Source organism: Marmota marmota, unplaced genomic scaffold, assembly GCF_001458135.2.
Source record: "Marmota marmota marmota unplaced genomic scaffold, marMar, whole genome shotgun sequence".
NCBI lineage: Eukaryota > Metazoa > Chordata > Mammalia > Rodentia > Sciuridae > Marmota > Marmota marmota.
Genome location: NW_026000079.1, coordinates 5,075,510 through 5,100,237, shown reverse-complemented (window position 1 = coordinate 5,100,237; position 24,728 = coordinate 5,075,510). Strand labels below are relative to the sequence as shown.

Sequence of the window (24,728 nt, the reverse complement as noted above, 5' to 3'; positions counted from 1 at the left end):
TTACAGTTGATACTTCTTCTGGATTTTTGATGGGCTCCCTTCATGCCGGAGAAAAAACTAAAGATGTTATAGCTCATTGCTTACAAAATTTTGCCACTGTGGGTGTTCCAAAACAGTTAAAAACAGATAATGCCCCTGGTTATACTTCTACCTCTTTTAAACAATTTTGCTCAACATTTGGCATTACTCATATAACAGGAATCCCATACAATCCACAGGGACAAGGCATAGTTGAAAGAGCTCATCAAACTATTAAAATGTACTTATTAAAGCAAAAAGAAGGAATTGGGAAGGGGTATATATTCCCCAAAGATAAACTTAAAATAACCCTTTTTACTCTAAACTTTTTAAATTTGGATTCATCAGGACTTAGTGCTGCGGAAAGGCATATGTGTCCAAAAAATGTACATAAGCCCAAGGTACTTTGGAAGGATATTCTAACAGGACAATGGAAAGGTCCTGACCCAGTAATTGTCTGGAGTCGGGGGTCTGTTTGTGTGTTTCCACAGGGAGAACAGCAGCCGATTTGGATTCCAGAGAGATTAACCAAGGTCCTGACCCAGTGATTGTCTGGAGTCGGGAGTCTGTTTATGTGTTTCCACAGGGAGAACAGCAGCCGATTTGGATTCCAGAAAGATTAACTAAAGCGATTTCTACAGACCAAAAAGAAGATGATTTGGCTCAAATCCATAACAACTGATATCCAAAACTCCAGTTTGGCTATTCTTACATCTGCAACAGAACCAGGATGCTTTTTTCAATATCTATTTTATTATTGCCCTTTGCCATATCATGAAGTTCTATTTTGTTTTTTGAGCTCATACAGACCTAGGTTAATGTTTTGCTGATCAGTTCTATTTTTTGACTATAGAGTTTTTAAACATTGCAATGGAGATTTCACCTGTAAAAAGTTATAAGGCCTTTACTATAATGTTATGTGTTGTATGTATTATATTATGTGTGCACACTTGTGTTTTGTGTTATATGTTTGAATGTATGTATGTCCATATATCATATATGATGAGCGCTCATGATAAAATGGATCCAAATATTTTTTTTTAATTCACGTGATTTAAATGGTTTAATTTAATTGGGTAAACAGCTGTTAAAGATTGTTTTAATATGTGAACACAAAAGAAGGTTAACAGATCTGTTTGTTTACTTTCACCTTTCCTTTTCATTATATTTAATAATTCTCTTAAAGATAATGTAAATTGTTAAGAAAATTGTTTTCTTTTAGTGCCTTCTGTAATGTTACATAATTTTTTCTTTAGCCATTATTGCCAGAATTCCTATCTTCATCCCAGTGCCGGTGAAGACAAAGATAAAACCAAACTACAGCTTCTTTGATAGTTATCACAACAAACTGTATAAACTGATACATCAATGAATAATAGCTCAACAAGTAATGCTCAATTAAGGAGTCGATTTACTTTGGGAGGAAATGGACATATTGACAGATTCCTCTGCTTTGAACTGCTTGCAGAACTTGTCTGGACTATGTATCACTTGTATGCATTGTGAACTATCTGTTGGTGCAGCGAATTGTGGTAGTGCTGGAGTATTTTTGCTGATGGTGTCACCGGTGGTACAGTTTTTCAAAGGAGCTCTCAATTGGCTTAGTGTCATGGCATTTTGCATCCTCCTCCCTTCTACTAATGATGGTCTAAAATTTGGGGGCCAACAGAGGTGAGGCAAAGAACCTCACCCCCCACTGGTACAAAGGCCTATCCACAAGTATGGCTGTATGCTGGACCGGTAGTCAGTGACGGGTATGATCTAATTGCAGTGGTACCAACCTAAGACAGGAGGCTGACGCCTAGAGGTCAGTTCATCCGATGACGGGTAAGGACCATATGTTGAATTGGACAACCTAACAGGTACGGTCCCTAAGCCACATTGCTTGTTGTTTAATTAAACAAAAAGGGGGAGATGCTGAGAGCCACGGCCGAGTCTGTATGGCCCCTAGCATTTTGCCAACAGTATTGATTGACAGGCGAGGCATTACTATCCGCCTCTGCCGCAACTTTTGAGTTCTCGCACTACTTTGGAGTTCTTGTGGGGATTTCCGGGGATTCCCCAAGAGTTCCCATTGGTTGGGGAAGTGCAGGAGGAGGGATTTTCCGGGAGAGATATTTCTGGCTGGGGGTTCCTGGACAAGCAGCGTGGCATTCGGGAGGATTCCCCGGGAGCTGTGTGAAGTGTTTTCCTGCAGTTCAAAAATAAAGTTTGTTCCTGCTTCAGTGGCTCGTGATTTGTGCCCAGCCAGACTGCGGCAAGTGTAAGTGATTTAAATCATTACCTGTCATGGTGGAGACATAATTTAAAATTTGATAAATTCTACTACCTGAGGATATTACCTGAAAAATAAAAACACAATAATTAGAATTAGGAATGGGAGTTGAAATGAAGTGGGGCAAGACATTTATTTATTGATTCATTTTTATAATAAGCTTTTCTGCACTACTTGATATATTATCATTTATATTCTAAATTCCTTGATAAAGTAATTTTCAATATTATGAACATTAATTATAGAATATACAGAGGAGAAATGAACACTTATCAACTATCCTTACTTAGTAGGCATTTTATGTGTATAAACTGTGTCTTTCCAACAACATTTTAATTACCTGACAGGAGAGACAGAATTATGGATTCTTTATGATTAGCTTTTCTAGAAGAAATTAAGTGGAAAAAATCCACTTGAGTTAGAATTAGACAATCGGGTTGAAAACCCACCTTTATCACTTAGCATTCATATACTACCAGTGTTTACATCTTGTTCTATAAGTTTTTCTCATTTCTCCTTTGCATTATTTTATATGATGACAGCTTTCCCAGCTCATTCAACATGTTTCTACTTGATATGTTCACAGCATTCTGTCCCATGAACGTGCTGTAGTACACATAATCATCTGTTTTGGGATATCTTAATTGTTTCCAGTTTGTCATTATTATGAGCCATAATGTGATGAACATTCTGTAGCTAAATCTTTGTGCACATGATGCTCATACTGTTAGAGTCATCGACTCCTCCAAATCATCCTTTCTTAATAAGCTGTTCTTATCAAGCACAATTGTATAAATGAAATGGTTGATGTTTGTTATAGCTAACACATCATTTTGTATTTAAATAGAAAAATATTTTCATGGGTTATGCAAGCACTTAATAGTGAGTGCATCGAGGCCCTTGTATAATCAACGTGTGCAATGTGTTTATGCTCACATTACAGGAGTTCCTTTCAATGACTATTAGGTGACCGAGAAATATTGCTGAATAAACAAATGAAGAACAAATGGTGTTGAGAACTCTGAAAAAAGTTCAGAGTTCCAGCTCCAAACTCTAGTAATTATCTCACCTTAGATAAATTTCTAAACTGTTCTGAGTTCATTTCCTTATCTAGAAATGGAGAAGGTGGGGTAATATCATCCAGAATTCCAGAACTCCAGTGTTGAATAAATGAATTAACAGGTAAAAACATGTAGCAAAAACATTCGGGTCATAGTATTTTCTGCTGAACTAACAACTCTGAGAAGTCTGCCTTGGTCATTGTTATATCACCAGGCCAGCACAGTGCCTGGAACATAGGAGGTGCTCAATATTCGTTAAGTAAAAAAAGATTAAGAGAAGCCAATTAAAATGGGAGACCAGAATTAAAAGAACTGGACTTATTCTTATCTCTAGTTACCGACTTTAGGTCTTTTATTTCTGTAGATTTAGTATCTTTATGAAAATCGAAGTATATGAACTAGACCATAGAGGTCTCTCTGATTTATTGACTGTTAACCTTATATTTTGCACACATCATTTCTACTCTTCATAATCCTGAAGGGTAGGTAGATTTATAAAGAAATTGAAGCTTAAAGATATTATGTAAATTGCCTCACATTGGACTTGCAAACCAGGGTCTTCATTATTCCAAAAAATCTGAGTTCTTTCTGTTACACTATGTTGCTTCCCTGCTAATGGCTAGTTTAGTTAGATAAGGCAGTTATAATGAAGCATCATAGATTGGTGGTTTATGAATGACAAATTTATTTCTCATAGTTTAGGAAGTTGGAAGTCCTGAAATCAGATGCTGGATGGTCAGGTTTGGTGAGGGCTTGCTTCATGGTTCACAGATGGCCATCTTTCCCCTATACTTCCCTTGGTGGAATGGTGGTGAGACTACTCCTGGTCTCTATTATGATGGCATGGATCCTATTCATGAGTGCTCTACTCTCAGGACTTAATCACCTCCCAAAGGCTTCACCTTCTAATATCACATTGAGAATTAGGGATAAAATTTTAAGAGACTCAAACATTCAATCTATACAAGTTTCCCCCAAGCTCTACGAGCTCATAAATCTATTCTACTCCACATTTGTCACAAAATATTTTAAACTTCTAGGAACAGTGGTAGATAAATATTGGTCTAATAATTTTATAGAGGAGGATTATTTTATTACATATTGCCTTGGAACTTATTACTACTAGAACCACTTTTACTCTGGAATAATAAATTAATGATTTCAACTCCTCTATTAAATTTCTTATATTTGTCATTTTTTACTTTCCTTATTTCATCTGATTGTTTCTCTATTTCCTTGAGATTCACTGAGCCTCTTTGTAATAGTTATTTTGAACTCTGTCCGTTCATACATCTCCATTGCTTCAGGGATGGTCACTGGCACTTTATTTTGTTCCATTGGTGATGTCATGTTTCCCTGATTGACCTTGTGGCTGTGTTTTGGTGTCTGTACATTTGAAGAAGTAGGTACTTATTATGGTTTTTGTAGACTGGCATCGCCTGGGAAAGAACTTCACCAGTCAGCTGGTCCATCCAGAGATTATGGGCAGAACTTCTGGTGAAATAGTAAATTCAGTTTTCATGTATTCCTGTCCATAGCCTCCACTCCTTAAAGCTCTCCCATTTGCTAACTCCCAAGGTATTAGATTTCTATCTATTTTCTGATTAGATTCTGTGGATGGTCAATTTTATATGCTAACTTGGCTGAGTCATGATGCCTAGATATATGGGCTAACATTATTCTGGATGTGAGGATATTTATTGATGAGATTAATATTTAAATGGGGTCTGATCCAGGAAGTTGAAGGCCTAAATTGGAAAAAAAGGGAAAAAATGACCCCACCTTGAGCAGGAGGAAATTCTACCAGCAAATGACCCTCAGATCTGAACTGCACCATCAGTTCCCTCCCTGGGTCTCCAGCTTGACAGCCCACCCTGAAGATTTTGGACTTTAGGATTTTTGAATGAATCCTTTCCTTAAAATAAACTCTCTCTATATACTCTCTAAATAAAATATTTTCCGTTTCTCTGGAGAACACTGACTAATACAGATTTCAGGGTCCATTATTTCAACCACCCTGATGATTGTTTGTGTCAGTCCCATGTGCAAAGACAAATTTCAGCCCTGGGTCCAACCTTGTCTTTTGCATTTGTGCTACAGAGCATGGCTGGAGAAATTCTCATGGCTAAGCACATTGGTGCCATGATAAATTCATGATCTCTAACTTCAACTGGAAGCTCAGCACTTTTTTGTGTGATTGTACAGCTTCTGTGGTTGGTTTTCTCTTCTGTGTTCTACAACAGCTACTATATTTTAAACCATCTCTCTTCTCTTTAACGGTTAGACACCCCCCTCCTCTCATTCTCAGAAGATGATCTTACCTCTTTACGGCACAAAGAAAATTTAAAAATTATCAAATCCAAATTCCTAAATGTTCTTCTGCCAAAGTACAAACAGGCATCCATTGACACTCACATTTTCTTTCTGTCCCACCAGAAAAGGTATCCGTCTGAGCTGTTTTTTCCCTCTGGATATCTCATGCCTTCTCGAGAACCTTGCTATGTTGGTCATCCTTCCTTTTCTAGACTTCAGCTTCTCTTTTCTGGTTTCTTCTCATCTGCGGCAGTCCGGCTGCAGCAAACTAGCGGGGGGGGGGGGGTTGACGAACAACTTGTGTAGATTGATACAGCAGGAGTGGGGGAGCCGTTTATTGCAGGACAGGAGCAGTATTTATACATTCCACACAGCTTATCTAATTAGCATAAACTAGATACATCAGTCAACCAATCAGGAATCTCCACACTTCATGGCTCGCTGGCATTACTTCACAAACCACTCCCTCTGGCATTTTGCCAGGCGCCATCCTGACTTGTTTACAGACCCTAACACTCATCGGTACCTTTTGAGGGTACTAGGATTGAACCCAGAACCTCAAGCACTCCACCACTGAGGTATAGCCCAGCTCTTCTCATTAGAGTTATCAGGCTCGAGTTCGCCCATTCCACTAAGTCCTACCTTGGACCCGCAACCCCATCTCTCCCTTCTGCCCTTCACAGCATTCTTGTGAGACTTGTAGGAGTACTTATTTGCCTTGCATTCCTCAACCTACTCCATTGCTTCTCACTTGTCACCACATTACCAAACCACCAGGGACTTTGCAGCACTTATCTTAGGTTCTCAAAAACGTCTGGTGATAACTCTCCTCTTTCTTGTAGCATGTTCTTTTCTAGCTTTTATGACCGACCCCTATTACAGCTGTTTTCCTCCTACCTCTCTGACTACTTTGAATTTTCCTGTTTTTCTCCGTTGACTTTCCTTAAAGGTGGCAGATCCTCAGGCTTGGCCCTAGCCCAATTCTCCATCTCCTCTTCCCCCCACGTCCTGAATAAACTCATCCTCTCTTATGGTTTCTGTTAATTCTCACCAGCAACCCGTGCTGACCAGATGAACTGGGTTCAAAAGAGCTGGCTGCAACATTAAGCTGAGAAAATGTCAAAAAAAAAAAAAAGCACAGGACACACAAGTCATTTTCACGTTGAGGCCAGGACTGCTCTGCGACCTTAAAGGTCAGCTTCCACATGGAAAGAGCGCTGGAAAAAAGAGTGTGCACCTGGAATCTCTTTATTTTTATAGGGAGACACACAAAGAGTTTCAATAGAATGTTCTTCACTAAATAAGGCAGGGGATAAGGTTTCAAGGGGGTTTGTCCAATCCCAATGGGTAACGGCCAAGTCCAGAGCCAGAGCAAACTTCTTCTTTTTTTGTTTTGAATTCTAATTTGTCACGTGTGACAGCAGAATGCAAAGCTGAACTCATCATCTCCTCTCACATCATGGATACTCCTTTATGCTCTCATCTCAATAGTGGAACCACTACCACAAAGCTCAACTATAAACCTCCTCCTCTCCGTCGTTCCTTCTGTTGATCTTAATTCTCTAATACCTCTCAAATAGAACCATTTCTCTCTCCACTCCGTATTCCTAGCTGGGCCACCACTGTCTCTCAGAGAGACTGCTGTACTGTCCTCCTATGTTCTTGCTCTCATAGTGACCCTTTCCAGCCAGTTCTCCACATTGCAGTCAGTGGTCTTCATAGATTGCCAACTTCATCAATTCCATGCCTTAAACAACAATGATTCTTTTTAAAAAATATTTATTTTTTAGTTGCAGTTGGACACAATACCTTTATTTCACTTATTTATTTTTATGTGGTGCTGAGGATTGAACCAGGGTCTCGCACGTGCGAGGAGATGGCTCTACCGCTGAGCCACAACTCCAGCCCAAACAACAATGATTCTTTAAAAAAAAAAAAACAAATTTGTAGATGGATAACATGCCTTTATTTTATTTGTTTATTTTTATGCAGTGTCGAGGATTGAACCCAGTGCCTCACATATGCTAGACAAGCGCTCTGCCACTGAGCTACAGCCCAGCCCCACAGTGATTCTTTATCACCCTCAAGATAAGCTTAATAGGGCATGCAATACTTTTCCAAACCTTCTATTCTCATCTCTTGCCATTTATTTTTAGGCTCTAGTCAAATCTAATTTTAATTTTCTTGAATCCACTATATTTTATCTTGCCTCCTGCCTTTAATGATGATTTCACTTTGCCTAGAAAGATCTTTTTTCCCCCCTCTTCACCAAGTGAACTTCTTAGTTATTCTTTGATTATAGTTTAAATATCAGTGTCCACAGGAGAAATCTTTGATGACCCTGCTAAACAGAGATGTTTCTTTTCTTTTAATATTTATTTTTTAGTTATAGGTGGACACAATATCTTTATTTTATATTTCTGTGGTGCTGAGGATCGAACCCAGCGCCCCACGAATGCTAGGTGAGCGCTGTACCTCTAAGCCACAACCCCAGCCCCCAAGATGTTTCTTTTCTTATAAACTCAATGCTTCTTCAAAGTGTGAAACTTGTCTCCTTCTCCCACTTTTACTCACCCGCCTCCCCACATGGTCAGGTTTGAGACCTGGGGATTGACTTGGCTGTGGTTCACATATTAAAGCTAATGTGAGGACATTAATATGGTTCTCCAGGGGAAAGAGAGGCCCAGAAACTCTTGGCATATCAGCAGGGTCATTACTTCATAAGAAATAGGGTCAAGGGCTGGGGATATAGCGCAGTTGGTAGAGTGCTTGCCTTGCATGCATAAGGCCCTGGGTTCAATCCCCAGCACCATCACCAAAAAAAGAAATAGGGTCAAAATAATGCTAATAGAGGAATAAAATTGACTCATATATACCAGATTCTCCTCATGGATACATTGAAGCCTTCTTAACTTCATGCTAATAAACCTGGCTGAAGGAGTTGTGAGAATTAGATGCATAATGTAGGCCTTTAATAAGTGTGCTGTATTTAAATTCAAATGCATATGAGAAAACCAGCCTGTCTGTTATTGAAATCTCACTTCTGCTTCTCACTGCATTTACCCCCTCACAATAATACGTGGACCAGAATTCATCTTTCTCTTGACCCACCCCTGGAATTTTTTTTTTGTACTAGGGGTTGAACCCAGGGTATTTTAGCACCAAGCTACAACCCCCATCTCCCATTCCCCTTTTAAAATCTGAGACAAAGTCTTGCTAAGTTGCTGAGGTTGACCTCAAACTTGCAATTCTTCTCCCTCAGCCTCTCAAATCACTGGGATTATAGGCATGCACAACAATGCCCAGCTCCTATCCCAGCTTCTTAGTTCACCAAGGGGTGCTGACAGGTGCTAAGACCAGAGTTCACTGCAATATTCAGGAAAAACCCAAATAGGTGGAAGGAGAAGAAATCACAAATATTCTATAATGTCTGAGGCTGAAATATAAAAAAGGATTTAGGGTTTTAACATTCAGCAGAGCAGAATACCATGTTTCATAGATTGGCAGTAGAGGCCCTGAACAGAAAACAAACGTACAGCCTACATTAATTCATTCATTTCACACACATCTATTGAATACTTACAGTATGCATGTAATTTTCAAAACTCCTTGAGCCAGTAGCGTAAAGTTAGGAGGGCTTCATTGTAACTAAGAACTTTAGAAATCCTAGGTAAATTTTTTCTTTTTTTTTTATTCATAGAGCTATGTTTCTTATTGTTCATCATGGAAAGAAAATATAAAACGTCCAAGTTGTAGTTTCTGTTTTCAAAGAGTTTGTGGTGTAATTGCAAAGACTGAAGCCAGTACAAAGTCAAATAAGGCAGAAAATTGTAATCAATTAATGATTGGTAAAGATAATAGATGTCCTAGGATCTCAATGAGAGATATCATTGTACATCAGGGTGATTAGGAAAGATTTTAGGGAGGATGTGGTATTCAACCTGGGCCTTATAAACTGAGCAGAAATGCCTCAGTTGACGGAAAGAGAGAAGGCATTCCAAATAGATAAAATTATACCGATCAGTCTTTGAAATAGGACATTCATAAGATATCCTAATGACAATAAATCAACCAGTCTGCTTTGAGCACATGGTTGGCTCCAGAGGTATCCTGGGATCCAAGGTTTAGAAGGTAAATTGACACTAGATTGTAGAGGCTCTTAAATTCCAAACTGAAGATGTTGAACTTCATCTTGTAGAAAATGTCATGCCCTTTTTTGAAAGAGAGGAGAAGTGACAAATCAATTTCTAGAAGTTTCTGTTGAGAGCTTGCCATAGCTGTTCTGAGTGTTCAGAAAACGGTAGCCTACTCATAAATCTATCTTTTGGTTTAGTTTCTGATTATTGCATGTGACTGTCATCTCTTTAACAAGGGAAATATGCTTATTACATATTGCACAGATTATAATCTTCAGATTACAGCCCCAAGTACACTTGCTGAAAAAAACTCATAATTATCATGACTGAATGCAAATGTTAGCAATATGTAATTAGTACAGAAGATGGAGCAGAGAGAGAATCATATTTAACACTAATGATCACTGAATTTTAGCATGAGCGGGATTAAATTCTAGGACTTACTTTTCTCCTTAGAAAAGCATGAGAAGAATCAAATTCATATGTGAAGCTCATAAATCAGAAGGGCATTGACGTTTGATACTACTGGGGTCAAAGAAAGCGGAGTGGGCTTAGGGTCTTCTCCATCAATGAATAAACCTGGGACAATAAAAAGAGATCTGGGAAGGATTTTAGGAGACAGGTGGAGAGAAGTGCAGGGATGATTGGCTAGAAAGGTAAGAGCTTTGAAGCTGAATTTGGCTCTGATGATCATTTTGTCAGTTAATTCTTTTTTTTTTTTTTCTGGTTTCTATTAGCTAAAGCTAGAAGTTGGCATGAAAATTATTCCAGTTGTTTTGAGAGTTTCAGTTGAATAAGCTGAATATTGAATTGATTTTTTTTTCCAGTCCTGGGAATAACCTTGATGATAACTATTTCAGCTTCATAAATGAAACAACAACGGAGACCTAGAAAGCCAAAGGGCTTCAGGAAGGCCACACGGGCAGTGCAGGGAAAGGCCAGCACCCCACCTTCACACTACCTAGATGCTTCCTGGAGCAATGTCTGTCAATAGCAGGAGCACAGTAAATATTTCTTGAAGGAATAAATGAATGACTAAATACCAAGTTTTGAACTTTTCTTTTAGCATTCTTTCCATTGAACCATAGAAACTATGGAAGGCTAAATAAAAGAGTGTCTTTAAACAACCAGGACCTGCTTGCACAAGGGCAAAGGGTAAATATCATCCCTGTACAGCTAGGTGTGCCTAGCACCGCCACACCACCACACCACCTTACATGACCTATTAGTTTGCCAGGCCTGTCGTAACAAAGGAGGTGCCTTTAACAAGAGAAACTTATTTTCTCACAGTTCTGGGAACTTGAAGTCTAAGATCTAGGAGTCAGCCAGGTTGGTTTCTCCTGAGGAACGTAAGGAAAGGATCGGTTCTTGGCCTTTTTCCTTGGCTTTAGGTGGCCATCTTCTCCCTTTGTCTTCACATCATCCCTTTGTATTCAAATTTCCTCCTAATGTAAGAGTAGCAGGTATATTGGATCAGGATAGAACCTAACAACCTCATTTAATTACCTCTTCATATGCTGTATCTACAAATTTGGGTACATTCTGAGTTACTGAGGGTTAGGACTTCCACATGTAAACCTGGGGTGGGGGTGCAGGGGCACAATTCAGTTCACCACACAGGGAGATGGCTTGTCATCACAGCATAGTAAACCCTCCACATAACACCCTAGCAGTAGCCAACATGTTAAGAGAGCTCCAGGTTTGTAGTTAAGAGGGTAATGGCCCAGCAGTCTGAAGGTCCTGCCCACGCGTTTATTATTCAGGTGGAGCAGGGTTGTCCTCCAAGTTTTCCTGCCAATGCGCTAAAAGAGAAGCTAGAGGGCATGGTTTGGGTGTTACAGTTTTTTAAAAACTATGTTATTAAAACTGTAATAAAATGTCTTTCTCATCTTGTAAAGTGCTATAAGAAGTTGGAAGAGCTCTGTTTAATGCATATTTCAGTATTATCCTGGGCTGGGCATTCATAAGGAAGCACTCCAACTAGTGCTCCTTAAGAGGATATTGGGAAAGCTAGTGAAGCTCTTACATGGTTTCTGTGAAGACTTTGAGGAAAGAGTATACACTTAATTTAGAAGAATAGCTTTGTACTCATAAATCATTTTGAAAGACTCAAAACTCTAAGACAGTGTCAGGAATTCCTTGGTTTTGTCTTTGGTGGGTATCTTATATTTGCCTCAAAGTAAGAGAGACAGGCTGTGTTTCTTGCAGAAAGTGCCCCCCCACCCACCCATCAGAATGGTACTTAGGAGCTATATGCTTAGCTTCCTTGTCTATACCACTGACCAAAATGTTGACGGACTATAACTTAGGGCATCTTCTTATCCAAGACCCTCATAATTACAAATGATGTTGTTTCCCAGTGATGAGTACTAATATAGATTCCAGGTGGTTGATGCAGTTTAATACTTTGGCCTGATTACTGTTTAGCATCTTCTAGCTCATTTGTCTCATGGATTATGTACTTAAATCAAAAGGTCATCTTTGATCTATAGTGCTGATCTGAAGTTCCATGCCATGTTTTACTATTGGCTTGTCAGACATCAGAGACCAAGAACCCACTGCATTCTCAGAAGGAAATATTAACAAACAGTGGGAGCACCAGTATTTTCCATGACCAGAGTGAGTCACTATAATAAGGGGCACAGAAAGCTGTATGGTTAACAACAACAACAACAACAACACACACACACACACACACACACACACAGTGCATACACTTGCAAAGAGAACCCCAGTGGGGTTAGCCATAATATAGGGTTCACTCTAACTGGAAAAAATGGAGCAAAGGTGGTTTTCCTCTCCCCTTTTCATATTTGTACACAGATGATAGTAACATTGTTGTGATTGGGAATTTATGCATTTCTAGGTTATTGGACACTGAAGTACAACAGAGTGAAAACAGACAAAAATAAGTATTTGCCAAACATTTATTAAATTTTTATACAGTCCAATTATTTCAACAGAATGTCTCCAAGGTAGTATCAGGCCTCAAAGGATTGGGGATAAGTCTTCTCAAAGGGCCTCTAGAAATTTGCCTCTCTATTCACACACTTCCCTCTTTCCGTTCCCAACATGCTCTCTGTCATCTATTGGCCCTAGAGCAAGACAAACTTACAAGATCCTGAGTAGGTTTCCTCTAAGCTAACATTAACAAAAGTAGCAATACTCTCAAATTCATCATTGGGGGAACAGAACTGAGCACTACAAACTACAGCAGATATAGTTTCAAAATTAGAGCTATGAAGTTTGATCAACACATTGCTTTTGCTTCCTGAGGTTTTAAGTGGCATTAAGTATATATTTTTTTAAACAATCTAATTCCAAATTCTACACTTAAATTCTTAACAGATATTTCTTTTAGTTATAGGTGCTGATTTCACAGGGAGTTTTTCTGCCAAAAGTTCCTCTCCCTGATTTATTTGAGGGTAGCAAAAATTCAGGCAACTTGTGGAATGTGTATTAATCATGCCAAAATCAAGATCAAAACCCAGTAAGTTATTTGGCAGTAGACTAATGAAATTTAGGCACAAGAAAAAAAATATATCAACCTTAAAAACATGTAAACCACTCAGAGGTAATCAGCCATTAAAACTATACTCAATTATTTTGAGTCTCAACTTGTTGTATTGTTACTTTAAAAGGCAACAAATCAATGTGTTCTTCAAACAAAACTCTGTGAACAATTTAAATGACATGTTTTTAAAAATGTACACCATACCTGCACCCAAGAACAAAGACATCTTGCAGTAAAGAACTACCTGAGACAGAATTAAAGGCAGGAGTACAAAGTAATGAAATGAGCATAGCTCGAGATTTTGGAAGAAAAGGCGCATTCGAACATGAGAGAGTTTCCCCACAACCGGAAACACGTGAGCCATTCCTTGGCACCCAGTGTTTCTCATTCTCTTTGGCTGGAAGCTTTGGCAGGGATGCCGGCGGCCTCGCTCAGGCGCGGTACTGAGCTCTCTGCTCCTGGATGTACTCGTAGAGGGGGCTGGAGCGCACGGGAGCGCCGACCGACGGGCGCGAGGCTGGCTCCTGGGCGCGTCCCTCCCGGACCTGGCGGCGCCTCTGCTCCTCCTCCTGCTGGCGGCGGAGCTGCTCTTCTCGGAGTTTCCTCTCCCGTTCCTGGCGACGTCTCTGCTCTTGTTGCCCCAATTCCGGCACCTGACGACGCTTCTCCCTGGCAAACTGTTCCTCCGCCCGATACTGACGGTCGCGCTCCTGGCGGCGCAGCTGCTCCTCCTCCCGCTCCTGGCGCAGCTGCTCCTCCTCCCGTTCCCGGCGGAATTTCCGGTCGCGCTCCTGGCGGCGCAGCTGCTCCTCCTCTCTTTCCTGGCGAAGCTCTTCTTCCTCGCGGAATTTTCTGTCGCGCTCCTGGCGCAGCTGCTGTACCTCACGGCGCAGCTGCTCCTCCTCCCTTTCCTCGCGGAGCTCTTGTTCCCGGCGGAACCTACGGTCGCGCTCCTGGCGCAGCTGCTCCTCCTCCTGTTTCTGGCGGAGCTCTTCTTCCTCCCGGAATTTTCTGTCGCGCTCCTGGCGGAGCTCTTCTTCCCGACGGAGCTTTCTAGCACGCTCCCAGCGCAGCTGCTGCTCCTCCTCCTGTCTCAGCTGCTCCTCTTCCCGTTCCTGGCGGAGCTCTTCTTCTCGATGGAGCTTTCTAGCACGCTCCCGGCGCAGCTGCTGCTCCTCCTCCTGTCTCAGCTGCTCCTCTTCCCGTTCCCGGCGGAGCTCTTCTTCCCGGCGGAGCTTTCTAGCACGCTCCCGGCGCAGGTGCTGCTCCTCCTCCTGTCTCAGCTGCTCCTCCTCCCTTTCCTGGCGGAGCTCTCCTTGGCGGAATTTTCTGTCGCGCTCCTGGCGGCGCAGCTGCTCCTCCTCCCGCTCCTGCCTCAGCTGCTCCTCCTCCGCACGGAACTTGCGGTCTCTCTCTTGCCTGGTCGTCTCTCTCTCTTCCCTCAGTAGCTGCTCCTCCTCTTGGGACTTCGCATCTTGCCTTTTCGCCGCTCTTCGCTCCTCTCGCTCCAGCGGCTCTTCGGCAGGGAATTCCCGGTCGCGCTGCAGCCGGCGCCTTCTCTCTCGTTCTAGCTCTCTCTTCTCCTCCTCTTCCTCTTGCAGGAAAGGCCTGTCCAACGCCTGAGAATCGTCCAGCCGTCGGGTCTTCTCTTCGTTCTCTCTGCGTTTGGAGAAAACCCTGTTATTACGCACTTCCCTTTCTCTTTCTGGTTGCCATTGCCATTTCAGATCGCGGCGCTGATCTGCCCCCCGGAACCGCTGCTGCTCGTCCTCCTCCTCTTCCTCCTGATATTGCCTCTCCCTCTGCAGCTGCCCCTCTTCCTGCTGCAGCTGCTCTTCCTCCCGATATTGCCTCGCCCGCTGCTGGCGCCTCCTTTCCCTCTGCAGCTGCTCTTCCTCCCGCTGCTCCTCCTTCCTGAGCTGCTCCCGCGGGCCGTGTTTGGCGGTCAGCGTGGGCTGGCGCCTCTGACTTTCTTCCTCTAGTTGCAGCCTCAAGTCTTGGTCGCGGCGTTGCTCCTCCTCCTCCAGCTCCCTCCGCTGCAGCTCTCGCTCCCGGGGCCTCCTCTCCTCCTCCTGCTCCCTGCGGCGTTTCTGCTCCTCCTGTCGGCGAGGCCTGGAGTAGACTTTGCTCTGACGTGCTTCAGCCTCGCTGTCCAGCTGCCACTGCAACCTCTCCCGGGCCTGTGCCTCCGCCTCCTCCTCAGACACCAGCTCCTGCTCGCGCCTCTGCTGCAGCTGTCTCTCTTGCGCGCGCTCGCGTCGCACTTCTGGCTCTCTCCTTTGCAGTTGCTCTTCCGGACGTTCGCGCTGCGCCCGCCTCTCTCGACTTGGTTCTTCTTCTCGATACTCCTCGGCGTCTCGACTCTTGCGTCTCCGCAGCTGCTCTTCCTCTGCGCGGCGCTCTTCGATTTCTTGCCTTTGCCAGTCGCGCTGCTCTCGTCTCTCTGGCTTCTTCCATTGCTCCTCTTGCTCCCCGCGCTCCCGCTCCTGTACCTGCCTCCTCTGCCGGCGTTGGTGTGCAGGTTCCTCGTCCAGCTGTCTGTCCGGGGACTCGAATCTCCTTTGGTCTTCTTGCCTACGATCTTGTATCAGGTTCCCCTTCCTTTCACCCTGGACTCTCCTCTCCTCCTCCTCTAGCCCTGCGGCCTGGCCAAGAGCATAATAACAAGCCTGAGCCACCTTGAAAACCAGCAGGAGGAATTCATTGAAATCGACGTGCCCGTTACAGTCGCGATCCAGAAGTTCCAGGATCACATCTACCGTCTCAGGGTCATGTGGTCTCTACGGAAAAATCAAACAAACGAATATTTTAGCATGTATTGTTTACAGGCAGTAAAAATCTTATTTACACTTATACTATGCTAACCATCAAGAGATATTCAGAGCAATTAGAAAGAATGTGCAGTGTGTGTCAAGTCATTTCCCCACGTAAAAGGTGAACACATCATTTCAAAGCGTACATTTGTTGGCAATTGTCGTATCTTATAACCCAACTTCTCCTTAGCTGTTTGAATAAGAATGTACTTGTCCTCAAGAGAGAGGGAGCATGGAAATTTATGAAGATTTCTAGCAGCCATTTCTGTCTGAAGCAGCCAGTACTTCTCATCTGATTTCTTTTTTTTCCTTTTTTTTTTTTTTTTTTTTTTTTGTGGTGCTGGGCCTTGTGAATGCAAGGGACACCCTCTACCAACTGAGCTATGTTCCCAGCCCTTCTTATCTGGTTTCTGTTCCATGTTTGAAAGCAAACTTGGCGCTGTGGGCACAGTCCTGTAATCCCAAGTACTTGGTAGGTTGCGGCAAGAGGATCACAAGTTCAGGGCCAGTCTGGGCAACTTGGCAAAAGTCTGTCTCAAAATAAAGCTGAAAAGAGCTGGGGATGCAGCTAGATGTGAAGCATTTGCCTAGCTTGCACAAGGCCCTGGGTTCAATCTCCAGTATCAAGACAAACAAAAAACTTAAAATATTTATGGCAATACCATGTTAGTAGAAAATAGGCTGATTTTAGCTCTTGAAGCTTGGAGGCACATTTAAATCCTTCCAAATCTAGTTTGGTTTGCCATCTTTGGTGGCAGTGTCCCATGAACAGCTCATTCTTGCTGACAGTGCCATCAAGTAGATGAACTTGTTACCAACTTTTTAAATACTCAGGCTCAATGTCAACTAAATACCTTCAGACTTTGAAAAGAATGAGGGATGTAGTATAGACTTGGCCTGGTGTAAAATGCATATAAGGTATCATTCCTTGCTCTGTCTCTCCTGAAGAAAATTCATAGTCCTAAATTAATGGAGCGGTTTCCTTTTCTTGTTAGTTCTTACCCGAAGGACATCTCCAAATTCTCTTTCAAGGAGATTCTTTAGGTCTTTCTTGCTTAGTGCTGCACCTTCACAACCATGGGAGGCATACTGATTGAAAATTTCGGTGATATCGAAGACGCTTTTCAGAAGTGGAGACATTTTTTTCCTTCCTTCAAGTTCAAGTAAACCTAGAATAATAAAATAGAATCCAGAATCAAAACTCTGTTTCTGCTTTTGGGAGGCTTCATTCTCACTGTCTGAGGCAGAGCTCTAAATAATTTTACTTTAAGTACTAATTATTTCCAATCTGAGCTTTCAGAGCATTTTATCCTTGAATATGGTATTCAAAAGGGGGAAGAGAGATACTGAGAAATTTCAAGCCAGGAAATCAATTTCAGATAATCTATGACAGACTTCTCATTGTCTATCCATTCTGGATTATCCATATCCTTTCCTTCTCTCATTCAGCTCCCCAGCATATTTCAGAGCAGATAGTGAAGAGTGCAGGAATTTAAAACTGGTATATTGCTACTCATATATTGCTACTCATAAGGACTTATAAAGTTGATAGATGAAACCCAAAGATGAAGGAAGGCTTTAGTATATCTTCAAGTGGTTAGAGCTATGTACAGTTTATTTGCTGTTAAGTGTCAGCAAACACTTAGTAGCAAATGAAACAATGAAAAAAGAATTGGAATTATTCCCCAACATTATAGTCCAGAAGAGAACAAGAAGTATAATCCATAAGTCACCAGTTCTAAGATTAAACTGTACTTCAAAAGATGACATTGCAACATTCAGATACACAAATGTAGAAAACATAGGATGCATGTTATCTGCCTTAATTTAGATATATTAAGGATATTCACATATGCACTTATAGAAAGATTATGAGAGGTCCTTCCTGATTGGTAGAATCAATGGGCCAAATTGAGCCTAGAAAACTGGATGATATTGGTCTTATGGTAAACCCCTGTTAAACCCAAATAAGCCATTCAAATCTTGGCATTTTAAAAAACATTAGGGGCTGGGGTATGTATAATAGCTCACCGTGCATGCCTAGCATGCACAAGGCCCAAGGTTTGATTCCCCAGCTCTGCACACACACACACAAAAATTAGCCCCAGCAGACCAATGTTAAAAGAACACATAGATGGTTTTGCTGGCTGTGTGTGCATAGTGGTTCATCTTGGCAATTTTTACCAAGATGCCTTAACTCTATGAAGCACCTTAGATGCCATAACTATATAAAGATGGTCCATATGAGGTAAGACAGATATGAAAAGAGACTAGAGGTTTGGCACACTTTTGAGATGGTGATTTTTAGGAAGATAAGCCTCCTCAGAGCCACATGTTATCATTCCCTGATGTGCCAAAGTATTGGGTTGAAAGCCTGGAGCCAAGCGCCAAGTATGGGTCCAACCAAACCAAGATGGGATGGAGTTCATGAGAACTAGCCACCACTGAAAGAGCCCCCTGGCACAGAGAACCTGCTCAGCACATAGAACTTGCCCTCGTTCCCCAACATCCACAATGGCTAGACGACTGAAGAAGGACACAGAAGAACAGGATCCCACAGAATGGGACTTACCACTTTACCAGAGGAGGACGTTGAGTGCTCGCTGACACTGCTGGCAAGTGTACTGGGTAACTGGGAGCTGGGCCTTTTATAGGGGTTTGAATTGTGCCCTGGAGAGCAACTTGGGAAGGAGACACCCACTCTGTGGGCTGGCCTGATTCATCCCAAGCCTAGCTCCACCTTTGTCTCTGCCAATGGCTTGTTTATCTCGCTATTTGCTCATGTAGCTATTTGGCACGAGGTTCACAGACCTTGCCTCCTGACATGCTAGGGTACCGGCCCCACCTAACATGAAAGGTAGAATATTTGGCTGAATTTCTAGTTCTCTCTAATTGTTAAAACTAAATTAGACAATAAAACAAAGGTATTAAATGTTCCAAATCTTTATTGATTATGACTTCATTACAAAGGAGCAAACTCTGAGCCATTTACTTTATAAAAGATTTAAGTTCTAGGTTAGAATTAAACAGAATCTTTGAAATAAATTGGTGAGAACCAATTAATTTCTCTGTGGCATCCTCATAAGCCCTGCCTGAAACAATTCTCGGACAATGGGAAAGAGATAAGGAATTGTTGTGTGTGTGTATGTGTGTGTGTGTGTGTGTGTGTGTGTGTGTGTTTAACATTTAGTTTTTAGTTTTAGATGGACACAGTATCTTTTATTTTACATTTTTGTGGTGCTGAGGATGGAACCCAGTGCCACAAGCATTCTAGGTGAGCACTGTATCACTGAGCCACAACCCCAGCCCCAAGAGATAAGGAATTGTTAAACTGCTTCTCTAAAACATGCAAGTGGCAAGACATTTTACATTTGTCTTCTTAGGTTTTATGACAATGGTTTCCCTACAGATTGGGGGTTGCCTCTGCAGTGGACAATTTTGGAGTGTACCTTAAAATGGGTTTTTGTTAAACTGTTATAAGCAAATATGAAAGTGTGAAATTTCATTCTTAGAGATATTTCTAAATGAAGTTTGTTCATTTTTATGCTTATTAGCATATTGATGTCCCCAGAGAAAAAGAGCTAATGTAATGCGTTATTGTAGATATAATCATCCTTCTCAGCCCAAGTTACTAATGATTATGACATCTAAACACTTGAGTTTGCTTCTCCTGGAAGCGCATTAAGCTAATCGGTCATTCTAGCCCATTATAGCCATCAGGGCTTTCTCAACCTTGGTGACCATCGGTGAATCTTAGTGCTGTTTTATTGTAAGGAACTAGGCTTTATCCCTGGTTGTCAACAACTCCCACCCTTACGTTTCAGACTACTTGAGACTTTGGTTCACAATAGGTTTATGGCGACTATTAAATGATTCAGTGGCTTCTCTGCATTTCTGTCTCATCCTTTGTTCAACAGAGGCAAGTATTGGTTTTCTGAATTTCGAAGAGACTTAGGGGTACTTCAGGTGGCAAGTGAAAAATACAGAACCTTGATGTCTATGTATTCTTTTAACGTGACGCCTGGTCTGAATGATAGCGAAGTTGAATTTTATTTGCCCCCTTAGACGCTGCTCTCTCAGATGTGGGGTGAAGAGGAAGGTGGAAGTGATAGGAGACAGGAAAAACAACTGTAAACCTGGCTGCCTTCCGCCTCCTTAAGGGCTTCATTACTGAAGTCTGTGATTTAGAAGTTTTCTTTGAACTGTCAGAACTGTCACTATTTGATAGCTTAGTAAGTCAATTTGATGGGACAGTTCTTAGTGAGGCTTGAAGACACCTTTTGTTCTTCTATTTAGGGTTTTATACCGTTCCCTTAATCTTTGGGTTTTAGGTACATAATGAGCAGTGCAACCGAGACGTGGCAGAGCCCCTTTATCTTCCCGAGGGCCGGAGCCCTTGAAGAGATCACCTGCCCAAGGCTTGCCTTAATCCGCTTCTATTTTTGTCTGCTTCTGTGTGACCTTTGGGGGAACTTCAGCATAGGTCCCCACTGTCAGTGAAGCTAGATCTTAAATCCAATAATGGCTTTCTTAGAGATTCTTGTTTAAAGTCAGGACAGGATAAGAGAAACTATATTTTAAAACCTGCCAAAAACCTCAGAAAATTTACCTCTCTTCCTTTCTGAATCTTGGTCCATTAGTAAATAGGTTCAAATGATAAATCCTATCATCAGATTTGATACCCTTCTGATAAAGTGGCCTTCATTGCTATGTAATGTTATTTTATTTTACACTGGGTCATTATTTAAGAAGATCATTTTACTAGGAGTTCTTCACATGATGTTTGGACAGGGAAAAAAATAAATTGTTTTCTAATTTCTTAAAAGGTTGTAAAATATCAGAGATTATAGGAAAATTCCAAGTCCTTACAAATTGTTTTGGTCTACTTTTTAAAAAAATATTTTTTCAGTTGTAGATGGACACAATATCTTTGTTTTATTTATTTATTTTTACGTGGTGCTGAGGATTGAACTCTGGGCCTCACAGGTGCTAAGCAGGTGCTCTACCACTGAGCCACAACCCCAGCCCTGGTCTACTTTTTTTAAAGGTCAACTGGAAATTCTTGAAATGTGCTGGTGTCCAGCCATTGTGGAGACATCAATAAATAATGGTATCTTTATAATTTGAAGATCTCTATATTTTTATAGACAAAAAGTTTTTCCTTTCTAAGACTTAGTATTAAGGTCAAAGGATATTATTAACTGGCCCAGGAAGGGATATTCTGCAAATGTCCTTCTTTATCAGCTGGTCTAGAATACCTTCAGAATTATACTAGTAACTGACTTTGAGACTTGAACTCTTTATACTAGAAGAATTAAAAAGAGAAAAAAATATTTGGATCACCCAAACACTTTAACATCACAATAATCATGGCCCCCTCCGTGCCAAGATCTTTGGATGTGAGGCTTTGATGGATTAACAAACAAAGAATTAAGGAAGCATTTGTTCTTCTGATTTTTATTTCATTCAAGGACTCATTTCCAATTTCCTCCTCTTAGAACCCAGAAAAGGAAGATAATAGATTTGACATTATGAGGCATTTTTTTTAGGACCAGGTTCTGCCTGGGATTAGATGGCTCCAAAGTGAAAATGTAAATAAAGTGAAGAAGGTTGCAGGGTCATATTTGGGGCTGGGGATATAGCTCAGTTGGTAGAGGGCTTGCCTCGAAGGCACACGGCCCTGGGTTCAATCTCCAGTACCACACACATATGCAAAAAAACAAACAAACAAACAAAAAAACAAACCCAACAACAACAACATATAGACCAGGATCATATTTAGCCTCATGAATTTCTTGAGAACCAAATATAAACCATGATATCCACAGTCTGGGAAAATGTCCAAAATAGGATATTAGATGACTTTGAAAGAAGTGACATTCTTTTATCAGTTCTTTAAACACCTCTTTGGTAGGGACTTTTTCTTTGACATGATGTGACATTTCTTTCAATTCTTCCCACTGTTTTCTCTTAGTTATTGGCCTACTTGGGATCTCATCTCAGCCAAAACCTAACACGGTTTACTTGAAGTCACTCAAATCCCATCTCCTCCCCCAAACCTTTCTTGACTTTTACCCACCATAATCTTCCCCTTAAAATTGTCCCCACAGCATGCACAGTCAGGGTCATAAACCTAGTGCTAGTTAATGTCAGATGATGTATAATTTTGTGTTCTCTAATTTAATGGATGCTTACTTTGTCTTCTCAATTAGGTTTTATGTCACTTGAAAGTGGTGCTGTACCTTTTCTTTCTACTAGGTGTTAATAAAATCCTTGCTGATATGTTGTAATTTTATTGCATTGTGGCAGTCTAAGTGGCCAACCGGGCAGAATGAGATGAATTGCTTACGCTGGAGTGGGTCATCCATTTAGGCGATGGCTTGAGGATGAGGGTACTCACTCTAATGGGAGTCAGCCCTGCTGGGGCCTCTTTCTAATTTCGCCACTTACGAGGCAGATGACAGAGGAGGCAGTACTCCACCCCTCTCGGCCTTCCCCTATGTCCATCGCTTCACCCCCCTGTAAATTGAGGAGCTGTAAGATATGAATCCCTTCCTCATAGGGGAGCTGTGATAATTACAGCTTGTAAAGCATTTTGTGATTCTTAGATATAAAGGGCTAATTATTGTGATCATTAATAATTCTTAATTTTTATCTTCTTTAAGGTAAATTATCCTTACTTTAATTACACCCCCACCCTGCTAGTAATTATACCTCTGAGAGTCAGCAGATGCTTTCATCTTACGTCATGCTATGCGAGGTGACTGGCACCTGTGCCTAGGGAGAGCACTTCCACCTTCCATCCATTCCCACTGTCCCCTAGAGTAGCAGAGGGCTCCTAGATTTCTGTCATGGATTTCAAGTTATTTGTTTTCTCTGATCTATAATTGAATCTGTATCCTAACCAATGGCTCCTCAGTTTCACAGAGCTTTGGGATTTGTCAGAAGACACCCTGCATGGGACAGATGAATTTAATTTTTATAATTTACTGGGAATGATGGAAGCAGGCGTCTTTGACTAAACCATCAAGATTTTTATGGAATTTATTATTATAAACAAGGTCCCTGCCACCATATGAAAGAAGGATCAGAGTTTCTCAAGGGTAGAAGTGTTCTAGAACATTCTATATTCTTCTTAAACTTAGCTCTGTTTCTAGTAGAATGACAAGCCACTCTTTGAAATGAGATGAGAGAATGTGTACCTAAAGAATTAAAAAATTTTTTTTTGAGAGAGGTTTTGTGCCTGAAAAAAAAGGGTATAGCACAAAGGGGTTGAAGCTAAAGCAAACCATAGTCAGTGTTTGAATAGTTGGAGTAGAGGCCATGGCCTCCCAGGTGTGGAAAGGGGCACAGGTAGGCATGTGCCAGGCTAGCTTAGAGTGTTTGCTCGGGGCCCAGGCATGCAGTCGCTACCTCACGTCGTGATAGTTACGAGTTCGAATCTTGGGTGTTTCAGCACTTTGAATACCATCCTGGGTCCAAAGTAAGGACGGGGAAGAACAAAGCAGTCATCTGTGTGACAGCCAGGGCTCAGCGTGGCATTCACCTGACCCTTCCTCTCCAGAAGGGGGCCGTGCTTCTTTGGAGCTCCGCTTTCTCCCTGTCCCCAGCTTCCTTCCTCTTCTGTTGAGTTCCACACGACAGCGGCCCCTTCTTGCAGTCCCCTCCCTGGCTTTCTTTCTTCTCCTTTTAAATCCCCTCCTCACCCACCACCTTCAACACCATCCTGAACTCAGGTGGGAAATAGGATAGGCTGAAGGAACTTCGGGGGACCGGTCGGGCCCTTCTTTCTTTGCCTCCAGCGAGGATCTGAGTGAGTCACAAGTGTGGGTGAAGAAGGGGAAGACGGGTGGGGGGGCTGATTGGTTCCTCCCGCAGGAAGTGTGCAAGCATTGACTGCGCCCTCTGTTCCACACGAAGTGTGCTGCCTGACAACAAAGCATTCCCCCACCTCTTCGTGGTTTGGAGTGGGGTATGTGCATTAAGAAAGGCTGAATTCTGAAAAGAAGACTACATATTAGTGATTAATTTGTACAGTTGTCCCTTGGTATTCAAGGGAGGAGGCTGGTTCCAAGATCCCTCTGAATAACCAAATCCAAAGATGCTCAAGTCCTTTATATGAAGTTGTAGAGTCTTTGCATAGAATCATGTGGACCTCCCATGTACTTTAATTCATTTCTAGATTACTTACAATACTTAGTGCAATACAAATGTATGCAAATAGTTGTTTTTTTGTATTGTTTATGGTATAATATGGTTTAGTGCCTGGTACCAAGCCTGGAGTAGAATAGAGAACTTAATAAATGCATTATGGACCCAAGGGACTTACTGTGGGAAGAATCAAGACTTTTTTCTTATTATTATTTCCAAAAAAACAGAGTATATTATTTTTAATTAATAATTCCAAGCCTTAAAGCCCACTAAAATGATTGCTCAATAAACATTCATGTTAGCCTTTGGGCTTTTCTGTCAGATGTACAGTTGGAGTTTTTCAGGTATTTTTCTTTGACCCTTTCTCTGCAGATGACAAGAGCTGGCACGCTGCCATCTTGGGTGTCGCCAAGCCCGTCCCGCTCTGGGCTCTTTGCTGGCTACCGT

At 41.7% G+C, this 24,728-nt stretch overlaps 1 protein-coding gene across 1 annotated transcript; it reads right to left on the bottom strand.

The window, feature by feature from the left end:
• Positions 1-13,748: 13,748 nt before the first annotated feature.
• Positions 13,749-18,773, bottom strand: LOC107156784 (trichohyalin). The gene is made up of 4 exons (XM_048814944.1): positions 18,703-18,773; positions 17,133-17,299; positions 14,335-16,097; positions 13,749-14,292 (listed from the first exon to the last, which is right to left on the bottom strand). The coding sequence occupies exons 2-4, from the start codon at positions 17,268-17,270 to the stop codon at positions 13,749-13,751; spliced, it is 2,445 nt and encodes an 814-aa protein (XP_048670901.1). The 5' UTR covers positions 17,271-17,299; positions 18,703-18,773.
• Between the last annotated feature and the right edge of the window lie 5,955 nt (positions 18,774-24,728).

Bases quoted from the DNA above. Each gene is read 5' to 3' on its own strand.
- LOC107156784 (XM_048814944.1), bottom strand. From the start codon at position 17,270: ATGTCTCCACTTCTGAAAAGCGTCTTCGATATCACCGAAATTTTCAAT. The intron at 16,098-17,132 runs GTAAGAACTAAC...ATTTTTCCGTAG, and splicing joins AATTTGGAGATGTCCTTCGG to AGACCACATGACCCTGAGAC. The intron at 14,293-14,334 runs CGACAGAAAATT...CCGCCAGAAACA, and splicing joins GAAGAGCTCCGCCAGGAGCG to GGAGGAGGAGCAGCTGCGCC.